This window comes from Temnothorax americanus, unplaced genomic scaffold, assembly GCF_048541705.1.
Source record: "Temnothorax americanus isolate GAGA-0224 unplaced genomic scaffold, ASM4854170v1 Scaffold23, whole genome shotgun sequence".
Lineage (NCBI taxonomy): Eukaryota > Metazoa > Arthropoda > Insecta > Hymenoptera > Formicidae > Temnothorax > Temnothorax americanus.
The window spans coordinates 920,269-934,276 of record NW_027509371.1 but is presented as its reverse complement, the minus strand read 5'-3'; the positions used below and the strand labels follow the sequence as shown (position 1 = coordinate 934,276).

The 14,008-nt window shown below is 37.1% G+C and overlaps 2 protein-coding genes across 2 annotated transcripts in view; one reads left to right on the top strand and one right to left on the bottom strand.

Annotated features, from left to right (window-relative positions):
* Positions 1-14,008, bottom strand: part of Twin (CCR4-NOT transcription complex subunit 6-like twin) — a 60,893-nt gene that overhangs the window by 20,609 nt on the left and 26,276 nt on the right. The window contains exon 3 of the mRNA XM_077407642.1: positions 4,048-4,360. Coding sequence (XP_077263768.1) covers positions 4,048-4,346 — 299 coding nt within the window. The 5' untranslated portion in view covers positions 4,347-4,360. The remainder of the gene's footprint in view (positions 1-4,047; positions 4,361-14,008) is intronic.
* Positions 5,095-9,376, top strand: LOC143898285 (uncharacterized). The gene is made up of 6 exons (XM_077407648.1): positions 5,095-5,238; positions 5,312-5,484; positions 5,791-5,929; positions 6,144-6,302; positions 6,539-6,625; positions 6,830-9,376. Exons 2-6 carry the CDS (start codon positions 5,331-5,333, stop codon positions 6,969-6,971), a joined length of 681 nt encoding a protein of 226 aa, XP_077263774.1. The 5' UTR covers positions 5,095-5,238; positions 5,312-5,330; the 3' UTR covers positions 6,972-9,376.

Here is a 14,008-nt window from a genome sequence, read left to right as displayed (position 1 = left end):
CCTTCGCTGTCTGAAACAGCTTTCTCATTCGTTCTCGGCTCGTTATTAAAATTGAAAAGACGTCACTTTAATGCTAAGATTGCGAAAGCTTAAGAAAAGGTTTGGGGTATAGTTATTATAGAGTTTATATAATATAATATAATAATAATTATATAATATAGTTTATGTACGTAGTTTATATGAACTTCTTACATTCCAAAGTGAAACTAGAGCGCCCAGAAAAATGTGTATCGTTTAACGGTTTGCTGCAGAACTTTGTTACCAGGGTTGTTACCGCGCGAATCTTAAGCTCCCTCCTTCTCTCTCCCTTCCTCCGATTTTTTCCTTTTCTTTATTTTTTCAAACGGCACCTCGACATCGCACTGTATAACCCGTGACGAGGCAATAAAGCCGGGAATGATCGAGGAGCGAGCACCGAAGGCGGAAATTGAACGCGAGTTGAACTTTACGCTCATCGCGTGAACGCTGATTTGGTTCGGTCGATTTGGTCGCGTTGCGCAGCCGGATTGAAATCGACGACGGCCGCGTCTTTGCGAGCCGTAAAAGCGACCGTAAGCTCCTCCTTTTTTTTTGTCTTTTTCACCTTCGACCGATCCAGCGAAAAGCGGAGAAGAGAATGAGATGAAGCGTTCATGTGAGCTATGCGCGGCAGTCTCGCGTCGCAGTAGTACGAATCGTTTTTGGTCAAACCGACGCGGCGATCGATCGCTATTCAATCGCGAATTTCGACGTGCGCAGCGATGATTCCTTGCGGCTTCATGCCAAACCATATGGAATATTTTTAATAACGTGTCTTATGTTTATTTCTACCAATATAGATTAACTTTAATCTCAGTTTAACTTACTCTTTTTATCCTTTTCTAATTTTTTAAGAATTAGAAAAAGGTAAATAGTAAATTAAACCGAGATTAAAGTTAATCCACATTGGTAGAAATGGACATTAATAAAATAAAATATTTGTAGAAAAAGATATTTTTATTGAAAACACGAGATTCGTAAAATAATTTGATTAAACTTTGAAAATTTTGTGCCCGTATATATTTTCAAGTTACGAGCCTTTCTCCCTAAAACCAACCGATATTTAATACTGCAAACGATGCGGTGGTTAAAACGGTTTGCATCCTGCTGCAGAGCGTTTAACGGGCGAGATGGAAAGAGGGGCATGTTTGCCGCCATCGACCTTAATATTGTCATGCAGACATTTACTTCGTCTATATATTTACGACGGGGCGGGTTATAAAGGGAAACCGTTACGCGCGACATATGCATATACGGGCGCATTAATCGCATCTCGATGGCCTCGGGGCCCGACATTGCGATATCGCGGAGAGACCTGCCATTTATGTCGCATGATACTCTGAAAATAAGCATTAGTCGAAATAGATATCTCGGGCAGAGGAGCGCGGCCGGGCGCGATGATTAATGCGTCATAGACAATGTGCACGTGCAGCTGGGACGCTCCGCTCCGTTCGATAGCCGTCGTAAAAGCAATTTGTGCGTATCGGTACAGTAACATATCGTGGCGATATCGAAATCAGGTTCATTGAAATCGGAACTATATATCGCGTTTATACGCGACGTGCGAAAGAAAATAAGCACGAAATTGTCAGATTCTCCTCGCTTTTTCTCGAAAAGAAATTGTCTCCGAGTAATAGCTGAGAAAGTTATGATTGCGAGGATGTCCGGCAGTTTTGGGATTATTCTTAAGGGGATATTCTGGTTTGAAGGGTCGTAATAAAAAAGGTATTTTTCAGGCATTTTTTGTAGAGAAACGAAAAAAAAAACGAATAACGTGTTAAACTTTGCACGTTTTTTAGCCTTATTTTAAGAATATATTTCTAATTTTTGAGTAACAGAAACATTCTTCTTTTTTATGATCTGGTCACTAGGAACTCGCAAAAAAAGTCATACGCTGTTAAATTCGTGATGTCAAATTATACTCAATTTGAGTCATTTTTAATCATTCTTATAGGTCGCCACTGCTCCTACTCAATATGTCGTAAAATTATTTGAAACAATGTTAATTTAACTAAACCAATTGAGTTAAAATATTACTGTTCTGTGTTAAAATAATAAATTTCAACACACATGGTAGTGGAAAATAACAAAATGTTATTTAACTCAAGGTATTGGTTTAAATTTCTTAATAGATAATAGTATACAAACAGTAAATGATTCTAGCTGTTCTGGATATATAAAACGTAAAAAATTTTCTTATTCAGGAGAAGTGTGGCTATCATCTGAACTAGAATGAACATTGTACGTTTATTAGTTTTCTTTCTTACCTTTCAAACCAGAATATTCCGTTAAGATCTAAAATCTTAATGTGTCATTTTTCATATATCAATTTCGAGCTAATTGAATCTTCTTTTTATTCACACTTCTTTAAGATCATTCATTTATCTCATTTTCTCACTATTATTATTATTGTTATTGTTATTATTATTTCTCGCTTGAAAATTGATTTTGAAGACTTGTATGGTTCTGATTCTCTCGAGCGCGGATATTATTTTCGCTATAGAGGGATCCATCGATTTTTAGTTAATTTGTTGATCGAATACGAGAAAATGCTCGCTTCGCGAAAACGACGCGCTCGCTTTTCTATTAAACACAGACGGCGATTTACGACGTGACGTTACTATCTGACGCGATATTGGATTACCATGACGTTATTACACGCCAGACACGCGCGCGACGCTTTGTTAAATTACGAGCGGATGCATCTTTCATCCCGTTCGGAATTAAATGTCGCGCTTTGGGAGATTTCCGCGTTGTTTTCAGTATCGAAGCGGTGATAACCGGCTTTATAATTGATCCCGCAAAGGCGGTAAACGGATAATCTTTAACGCAATAATTCGAATATCGAACTTCGTGAAAATGCGGAATCTCGTGAAACATCGCGGTAACATCGAATAATTAAACAATTGTTTTACCACCGATTGCTCTTTATGATGTCAAAGCAACGAAGCGTTTGCATACCAAACATTTCATATTCAAATTGTCGCTTGTCATTTATGTTTCTTTAAAATTAAAAACAGCTAATATAAATACAGAATGGAATTGGACACGTATGATACAAAATATATTTAAAAAAAATAAACTTATATATATACCGGGATAATAAATTGTTTTAAAAAATCAATTGTCTATTAACATTTTACTGCTTTTGCTGTAATATATTATATTTACGCGTTAGAATGTTATCGATTTGATCTTTTGAGAAGCTTATTCACGGCGCATTTACTCGCGAAGCATTCGATCGAGCGTGATCGATAACTGTATTACGTCGGACAGTGTTTTCTGCTACGCTGTCCTGCGTTTATTAATTAAATTACCACGCCTCTTAATAAATCGAAGGATCGCCGGAGCGTCTAGACTATATCGATAATCATTCTTCTTTTTCTCCGGCGAGCCAATTAGAACGCTCGGTATGTGATAAAAAAATATTCAAAGAGAAATGACAAATTAACGCGACGTCCTTTCACGTTATGAGACTGTAAGTAACATAAAAATTCTCGCGTCTAACGATTATATAAACTTTTAATTCTCCGCAAGTTACATCGCTTTATAACAATTATCTGTCGATGCTATTCACATTCGTTTATTAATGTATCATAATATTAATTTCCTTTCAGTCCGTTATAAAAATATATTAGTTGTAGACAATTACGAGATGTTAAGAAAAGTTTATTAAAAATATTCTGAAAAAAATATCGTTGAAGAATGGAAAAAAAAAACAAAGTGTAAAAATAAATATTTCTACCTTCGAGCTTCGGTGTACTGTGGCAGACTTTGCGACATGCTTATTCTTGCTATGTTGAACTTTTTGTGTCACATCGATGCGGAGGGAAAAGCTAACGCGATAAATCGTATATATAAACTTTCCATTTAATATAAATACCAAACCGTTTCGCAAGTGACGCTTATGACTAAAGTTGCGTTGGTCGCGATCCATATATTTACGGCTCTCCGTCATTTTCGTCTCTCACGTCTTCAGCCGCATTGTCGCCGCGACGCGAATCGGGAGATACAGGGGAATGCACTTACTTGGCGGTTCTGTAAAAAATCGCGCAGCCGTCGACGTATTTGCGGTCGTTCTCCGCCATCGTTTTCGCGCGGGACTTGGGTGAGAATATGCCGTCGTAGCCGTCGTGCTTGAGCTCCGGCAGGAAGAAGTTGTAGAATTGGTCCGTCTCGACCTCCTGCAGGCTGATGATGTCCGCGGCGTAGTGCCGTATCTCGTCGAGGATCCCCTTCTTCCGGTATTCCCAGTCCAGCGCCCAGCTCGGGCAGTAGCCGTACATCTGCCGCGTCGCGTATTTGTCGCACAGCACGTTGTAGCACATCACGGTGAATATACCTGCGACAGTTCAACGAAACATACCCACATATATACCACGTGTACTTTTTCCATACGTACAAACGTATATACGTATAACGATCAAAAATCCAAGGAGATCAATCGCTGACATATTTTTACCGTTTGTCGGATGAAAGGCTAAATCTGTCTCGCGCGCGTATCTCATCTCCTCCCGCGCATTTCTCTCCCTTTTCCCAGATCGCGGAAATGTTATTCCGAGCCATCTCGAGCGACGTAACGTCCGCAGATCGTTTCCGTCGCGACGCGAATAATAACGGGAGGGCTTTGATTTACTCCGCGCGTCGGTGTCGGCCTCAGTTCGTAAGCCGTCCCATTTTCCTCGAGAGCTCTCTCCCGTCTTCCGATTTCTCCCCCCGCCCCCGTTCTTTACGTGCCGTAAACGCGATACGTGTTGCACGCTTAGATTCGCACGCGCGCGCGCAGATTCTCACGGCTCGGGATAAGAGGATCAGCATAAAGCGAGCTGTGTTGCCAACGTCGCCCGGCTGTCTGCATAAATTCCCGACGTCTCTTCACTTACAAGTCCTGGCGCCACTCCGCGAGTTATCCGGCGCGCGTATCAAATCGTGATTAGAGCGAACGCAACGTCGTTATTGCATCGCCCATCGAGACGCGCCTTCCCTCGTCAATCGGCGCGTTTACGGGCTCGAGCATGGTGGAAATATACATGGTGTGCTCAGAACTCGTAAACCACGCCCCTTTTCAACGTGAATGTCACCGAAAAACACAGGGTGGGCAACTGTGAGAAATAAAATGTTTAGCGTTGGAAGTTTGGCACTACTGTACTAGTAGCGTCTCTCTTGCACGTGAATCGTGTGTGTATCTCGTACTCCTCTGTCGTCGTCTGTCTCTTTCAGGTAAAGTGTCTGTGTGTATTTTTAACCTCCACTTACTAGACAACGTTTGTTTAATTTTGAAAATTGATTTCAGGAGCTTGGAGAACGCAAAAATGGTGCGGTGTATTGTCAAAAATTGTAAAAACACCAATACAACATGTACTCCGGAGGAAGTCAGTTTCCACAAAATACCGGAAAACCAAATCATGCGTGAAGGATGGTACAAAAATATCGGAGAAGTTGTCCTTCCTTCCAATACGGTGAACGGTAAGTCTTAATAATAATAAATATAATGCTTTATATTGTTTGCTTATGTCTATGCTTATTTTATCAAATTATTTAATAAGAAATGAGAAATTAATTTTATTAGGTAAATTTGATAGAAATTAATTTTTAAGAAAATATACATAAATAAACGTCAGTTAGCTAATTTGAAGGAACATTTTTTTTATTCAATTGACTCCGAGCGTTAGTTAAAAATGTTATAACATTAGTAATAACATTCATCCAGAAGTAAATTAAAGGTAATGTTGATACATCAACAAAATACATTACGATTTTTTGTTATTACAGCAAGAATTTGTTCAATGCACTTTACGCCAGAGTCATTTGTTCAGCCGAAGAGGAAGAGAGCTGCAGAAAAAATTTCAAAAAGGCGGAGTTTTTTGCCATCCGCTGTACCTACATTGCATCTGCAGCCATTAAATGAACAGTAAGTTAACAAGGAAAAATCAATATAGTCCTTTTGTAACCATAGCTCCATATCGTTAATAATATATAGTGCTATCATATGTTATTTATGAATTATTAGACGAGATATAACAATCATTTTCATTGCTCTGATATTTATTAAAATTACAAAGCTAGCAATTGTAGTCTTTCTGTAGTATGTATATGAAATTACAATAACTTTGTTCTTCTTTTAGAGCATCTCCTGAAGAAAATAATATGAAGGTGATACGGCGGGAGTTTCATTTGGTTTGCCCATCTATGAACACAAATACTCCGATACGATCTTCGACCCCAGTACCATCCCCCGTAGGAGTCACTGAGCACTTACAAGATTTAACATTAGTATCTACTAGGTATGTATTAAAATACAAGTACCACATTTTGAGGATATATCTTGTATTCAAGTTATTTTTTTCCACAATAAATAATGTAATTCCTACAGTTGTGTAATATACATTCGACTTAAGTGAGTCATTTAAAGATATTTTGATTCTTTTGAAATGCAATGTGCACAGGTTTTTTTCCATGTGTCATCACTATAAGTTCGGTGTACATTAATTGTAACATTATTTTCTATATGTTTTTTCAGTAATCGTTGCCAGGAACCAACTAACAGTGACAACGATGTTCAGGAAGTATCCTATGAACTGTTGCGCAGTGAGAGTTTTCCAACAAGGTTAGTAAAATTTATTCGTGATGTAACACACTCGTACGCATAGATGGAAAATTTTTAACAAATTTTTCAGCAAGTCCATTTCAATGCGTTGCACAATTTGTTTATATCTGTTAATTCTTGTTTAGTTTTAACAATACAATAATTAAGTTTTACAGTGACAAGTTAGGAAATTCTTTAATGACCTTATATATGTATATTTTGTAGATCCAAAAAGAAGAAGGTAGTACTACATAAGTGTAGTACAGTACGATCGAGGAGTAAACGGTTTACTTCGAAGACGAAAGTTCACAAGGCAGCATATAATAGTGAACAAGGAAGTCCACCATTGAAACGTCAACGTCGGTGAGTGAAATACTTTACTGCCTATTTATGGTGCAATATATGTAGTAATGATTAATTTGTAATTGCATTGATATTCATTATTTATCATCAGTTTTAAAAAAGTGACTTAAGTTTACGTTTTAAAAGCATAACAGTTTCAAATGACATGTTGAAAAGTATAATATTCATTTTTCAAGCAATTTAAAGAATCATGTACTTTTTTAAAGTGCTGTATCATGTAATTTTTTACTATTTGTTTACATGTGATCGCAATAATCCATTAGGAAAAAGGTAATTCTGTCAAAGCAGTGCCAAGAAAAGATTTGAAAAACCTAGCAAATACAAAGAAATGCTCAATAAATAAAGCAGACATGCTCAATATATATTCCATTTCAACTCGAACTATTATTAACAAGCCGTACCGTGAATTCAAACATGCTTTGGTTCAATTGAGCAAATATGGAGTTGTCAAAAATATTATTGGAGGTATTGAAGAATTTATTGACAAAGGGCAGACTTTTCAGATCTTGCTGGTTCTTTTAATTTGAATGTCTGCATTTTCTTTACGATGAGCTTATGATTGTAATAGTCGTATAAGTAAGTATTGATTAATGAAAAAAAAGAGTACGATAAATATAAAAATAATTTTATATATAAAAAAAAATAAGAATTGCACTTCTGTGTGATATCCTTCGGATATCAAGGTATATACGCTAATATATCCATGTGCAAACTGTAATGGAATTATTCTGACATTAAGTTTTTAAATTAATTATTTCATCATTAGCATTTTATTATTAAATATAATTTTATTTCATTTACTATCAACTATGAAAGAACCAATTCCAAGCTATGAACTCAGTGCATTGGTATGTACATTGTTAGAGTATAAATGTGTAATCATATAAAGTTAATTACTAGAATAAGTTTGGAAGAATTTATTATTTGCAAACTTATGTGCAATTATTGTACATAATAGATTAGGTCTCAAGTTGTTAATAAGTTAATAAAGGAATAAGCTTTTCACCAATAACGGCTTCGCAAAATCTGTTCCTAACATACATTTGTATTAACTTTTCTCATCACTCATTTTGTTGGTAGATTGGTTGTTAAATTTATTTCTACTTCTAGACAATTATTTAAATGCAATGAAATTTATCAATAATATCAATGATCAGATAAGTAATGACAAAAGTTCATATCAAAATAATTCCACTATACATTGCACATGGATACATAGGCAAGGATGAAGTGCATTAATGTTTTACACTCGTACGTAGAATATTAATATTATCAAACATGAGAATTTCGACCCACGCAGACACGTGCTGATGGTCATGCACTAACCAACTACTCAACAATTGTATCGATACAAGTGTATCTATAATACAACTAAAGTTACTTCAAGTTACTAAAGTGGCATCAATGATATGTGAGTTGGTTAGTGCATGACCATCAGCACGTGTCTGCGTAGGTCGAAATTTTCATATTTGATTGTTTTTTACATTGGTGCAGACGATAGATTTATTATTTAAATATTAATATTATCTTTGTGACAAGTTTATGTTTGTAAAACTCGTATAAGTGTACAAGTGCAAATATTAATTATTCAAAGGGAGAATACCATATGAATAGAAAAATGAAATATAATTTTATATGCATAAAAAATAACAATTACACTTTTATTCGATTCCACAAAAGGTTTGTATATCCTTTAGGAGTTACACATGCCCACTTTGACATTCGAACAATAGAAATAAGTTTCAAGGAATCACAGAAGTGCAATTCTAATTATTTATGTATATAAAGTAATATTTTAAATTATCGTATTCTAACTTTACCTTAATCAATACTCGCTTATACGAGTAATACAATCAAAAGCTCATCGTAAAGAAAATGCATATATTGGAATGAAAAAGACCAGCAAGATTAGAGTCTGTCCGTTAGCAATAAACTTCTCAATTACCTTCAATAGCATCTTTGACAGCTCCACATTTGCTTAATTTAACCAAATTATATTTGAATTCATGGTAAGGTTTGTTAATAATTGTTCGAATCAAAAACGAATAAGCATTAAATAGGTTCTTTCTTCGTGTTTGCTGTTTTCTTTTTTAAGATGTTTATAGTTGGCACTAAAATCTGATTGGGCCATGGAAAGAATCCCTTCATCTATGCCCACATTAAATCCCCATGGAATAAAAATGCACGTTCACACATGAAACTCCACTTATATTTTTCGTAACTAAAGTCTACAGAAAACTCAAAAACAACTTTTCAGATGCAAAATAAGTGGTTTGCTGAATATGAAGAAAATGTACATAAATAAAAGAAACTTGTTTAATATGATTGTTACCTTGTCTTTGTGTATATATTAAATAAACATTGTCTTTGTGTATATATTAAATAAACCTTAATCTTCTGTCAACTTTACTTTTAGAGATACCTTTTATTAATCCTTAACTCCTGCAAGTTCATTAATATACCTCGACCTGGTAGCAAATATGTGACAGTCAATATACAATATCTTTGGCAGCTTCGGTTTTGCTGATAGACAAGCATTTTGCGTATCACATTCTGGACTGATAATATTGATTTTCTTATCCACTTGTTCCAATTCAACAGCTTGAATGAATTCGGTCTAAACATAGAAAAGAATGATTTTTTATTTAGTAAATATAACAGAAAGTACTAGAAGCCAGTTTATCACATTGATTAAGTTATCTAATAATTAGTTGTAAGTGAAGAAGAATTATTTAAAAAGTATTATTAATTATATAAATTAATCACAAAACAATCGTGAAAACAAGTAAATAAAAAAAAATTTAACGTACACATGTAATATGAATAATGCAAGCCTACATTCGAAGAGGAAGCTACCGAGACATTGTGGATCATCTATGATGAATAATTTACAATGTTTTTAATAAATAATAGTCTTTATAAAAAAAAAATAGTCTTTATTTAAAAAAATAGATATGAAAAATTAATCAACAGTATATTAAAATAAATCTTTTTTTCCTGTTTTTTACTTTCATTATTATATAAATTTATTGCATATTATATTTATTACTGTTACGAATAATGGCCAAATATTTTAGTTTTAATTTAAAAAAACATCTTACCTTTATTTTACACGAAACCAAAATCACAGGAAGGCTGCGTTCGGGAAGCGCGCTATTAGCGCTATTGCATCATTCTATCTTTATCGCTCATCAGGTGTGAAACAAAGATAAAATAAGCAAATAGCACTAATAGCGTCTTCCCGCACCCGAAGAGGGTCGAATTCTGCATCGTAACAACACAAAATACCCACTATTCTAGGGATATTTTGTTGATGGAAGCCTGTGTTTTTCGGCGACAAGAAAAGAGAGAGCCGGGAGATTTTAGAAAAAAACAGACCAATACTGAGCACACCATGTATATTTCCACCATGGGCTCGAGAGACGATCGGCCGTTCCGTTTCTACTGCCTCTCGTCCCATTTCAGACGCGTTCGTCGGGTTCGTCCACTTCGAAGAGCCTCGCGCCCTATACTAACTATACTATATCGATTCGACTTGTTAACAGGTCAATCTTTCGACTCACACGGTACTAATTGCCGAATCTCTTAACTTAATATCAGGGTATCGGCGACGGGAATGCGATCTCGAGGCGCTTCGAAGAACACATATCTCCCGTTGATACTCTGGAACTAATTTGAACGCAGCCTGGGCGATAGATGGCCGAGCTGAACCAGTAAATCAGCGGTTCTATTACCGCGAATGCGATCGCTGCCGTGCAGAGTGGAAGAGGGAGACAGAGAAAGAGAGCGGAGAAGGAGAGGGAGGGAGAGCGAGAGCGAGAGAGCGCGAGGGTAAATAATTGAGCCGTGGTATCCGCCGCAATCCAATAACGCGTACGCGAACTCCACTACGAGAGTACCTAGCTCCGCGATATCGCAGCCGCCGGCGGCGAGGGGAGAAACGATTAAGGTATAGTATCGGCATCTCGGATTCGCCCCAAACCGCCGTTACCAAAACGCCGTTAATCATTCAGCCGAACGCGAATTCGCTCTTCACAGCCGGAAACAGCCGATCCTTCGCTCTTCATTGCGAACAGCGTAACGCGATTTGGCGTAATTTTTTCTTACGTTCGAATGTTCGAAATGCCTAATGAGATATCTATTACTTTCAGTTTTTATTGGATACCTAAGCGAGATGCAAAACGTAAGATAATGTAAAATGTGAGACAACATTGATTGCGTATTAGACACAGGGCGTTCCGCGGCGCGGAGCGCGAGCGCTTTTAATCTTTAATTATCTGTTCTCCGACGGACGCGGCGATAAAGCCGGCCGATAGGCCGACTTCCTTTTTTTTTTTTTTTAATTTAGCTTCCTCCCGATAAATACGATCGTTAACGATTCGCCGATTTGTTTCCTCCGAGCCTCGTTCGTTCGTTCGTTTGTTCGTTCGCGAGGGGATTGTTAACACGACCATCTCGACAAGTCCTTCCGCCAACTAAGTCGGCGATCATCTTAAAAGAGGGGCATTATTCTGGCTCGATCTTGCGTGAGATATGCGACGTTAATGGGCGTCCCGCCGTTATTCCCCCTCCGTGCTCTTTAGATGAAGACAAGGATGTATACATCGGATTCAAGGGGTGGTTTTATCGTTCGCGATGACTGTGTGATAAGAAAGATGATAGCAAACTTCTATTAGGAATCTTTTTCGTTTGATATTTTGTTGGAGCTCTTACGAATGTCTCTGTAATACTACAAAAATTTCTTATAATACACTCTTCACTCACTCTCTATCTTCCTTTTAGTAAAATATTATTGTTCTTACTTTTCAAATATTTCAAATGTAAAATTATATGGAAGTGCAACGATGTATGTAAAAAATGGTCAAATATAAGGGATAAAAAATATATATTTATTTTTTTCTTTGGTAAACATCCCGTTTAGGGGACCCACCTCCGATGGCCTTGATCTTCACATATGTTGTCAAGGTCACCCTCCTGAGTGACCTTCAGAAGGTTTTAGTCGGGGGTCGTATTTGTGGAGAAAAATAAATTTGTTTATAAATTGTTAATAAAAAAACATACTTAGGGATAGCGGAAAATGGCGAAATTTGGATATGTTGTTCAGTATATTTTTCTGAACACAATGACGTAATATAAAACCTTGTGTTGCAATTTTTTCTAGGGATACTCCCCCTTTTTTCCGTATTTTGACTGGACTATCCGCTTCATCTTTCTTTTACTCTTCTCTTTAGTTTTAAAAGATATCGTCTAAATCTTCAACATTTCGCGCGATGATTGATGGAACGAATGTCTTTTTGCAGGCGTTTTTCTCTCGATGAATACTGCTTCGGAGAGAATTAGGCTAATCCGGGATTTACCGTTTACCAGTCCAAACTGATAATAACCAAAGTTACCGAATAGTTATAGTACACATCGCTACGATCTACGATCATGTCCCCGAGGTAGCGAAACCTGATCGCTTCCTCGAAGTACGGCGCATTTATTGGTAACGAACTAAGTCAAACAAGCTCAAGTTTCGCCGACCAATATTAATTATAAATATATACATATATATTCCACATCCGGCATCGCATCCTGAACAGATGTAGTACCGCAGTATCACTTGCCGGGACAAATGCTGTTAGTTATATTGTGTCGAGAAAGTAATGCGGTAAATTTTGATAATATTTATTTAGTTCTGCACGGAAAAAATTAGCTACCGTAGCTAAATCTAGTCGTAAAATATGGACCACTAACATTTTTGTGCCGCGAGAACTATATTTTTAGCAATAGTAGCAAAACCTTCTTACGTTTCAACAAAGATAACTTTTTAATCGTGCAATTCTGTATAAGAATTTTAATCGCCTAATTAATTTTCCGAAAAGTCTAGATAAATATCACAAGCACTTTATCGCTTGGTCGAGACGGGAAAAATTATTCCACCAAAATTTCCATAAATTTCACTTCCAAATACGATATTCTTTGATAAAGGGTTGCAATTTTCGTTATCAACTCGATAATAAGGTGAATATTTAGTGGTTAGCGAAACTTGGCGTAAAAGTATTTGCGAGTACGTGCGGGCAAATTTGTCGGCAAGGTATTTCGCGAGACGTAAGCTAAAGTTCGATGGGCACGGTGTGTTCGGGGCATGTAGTCGGCTGCCGACAGTCAACCTGTTAATCACTTTAATCTGCAAAGTGTTTTAGCAGCTTGGAGGAATATATGCTTGAAGGAACACTTCCCAAACTTCGATCGAGTGGCAGGTATAGGCAGACGATTCGCCGTAAATGCTACACACGTTGCGGTTTCGCGTTAAGATAAAAGGGCTAATTGCGCCGCGGCAAAAGGAGCGTTTTAGGATAGATCTGGGAAAGTCATCCGTGAATTATAATTTTAACTTTCACGAAGAGAACTTAATTGTTAGTTGTCACGTTAATCGCATGCCACACAATACTATAATAATTAAGAAAAAGTAACTAATAAATTACTATCCAGATGAGCGAACAAAATATTTTTTGAATACGACCCAGAAGTAAATTAGAATCTAAAGAAGAATTGGAAATAAGAAAAATGTATCTGTATAAAGTATCTAATATAAGGGAAATGCAATTTTGCTTTATATCAGGCCACAATACAAGTATTACGTTGCAAAAGGCGACGGCAGTCAATGGCAGCGATGCGAGCGGTAGTCCATTCACGGGCTAGGCATCCTCTCCGAGGTCAATGATGCCGCGCGCCGAGCCGCGACCTGCCTCAAGAGTTGCCAAACCAGTCCACGAGAGAAGATCCGAACAGGTTACCTAATTTACACATGCCAGAGGGAGACCGCCGCTCGGCTCTCGCGTGCCGCTTAAAGCTGCTCTCGCACCGGATTTCCCGCTCGACAAACGACTAAAAAGTACGGCTTGAGGATTAATAAATTAGCAGGTTCGACATCGGCGTCGTATTTTCCAGACGACCGGTAGTAACGTTTGTTAAAGAAGGCGTCTGAAAAGTCGAATCGAGTCGACGGGCGAGTGCTCCGGGAAAGCTCCATTGCCACTCGCGAAATATTTTATAAAA

What these genes read in the sequence shown, in the direction of transcription:
- LOC143898285 (XM_077407648.1), top strand. Translation starts at nt 5,331, where the DNA reads ATGGTGCGGTGTATTGTCAAAAATTGTAAAAACACCAATACAACATGT. An exon ending in TCCTTCCAATACGGTGAACG is followed by an intron (nt 5,485 to 5,790) that starts GTAAGTCTTAAT and finishes TTGTTATTACAG; the next exon opens with CAAGAATTTGTTCAATGCAC. An exon ending in TTAACATTAGTATCTACTAG is followed by an intron (nt 6,303 to 6,538) that starts GTATGTATTAAA and finishes ATGTTTTTTCAG; the next exon opens with TAATCGTTGCCAGGAACCAA.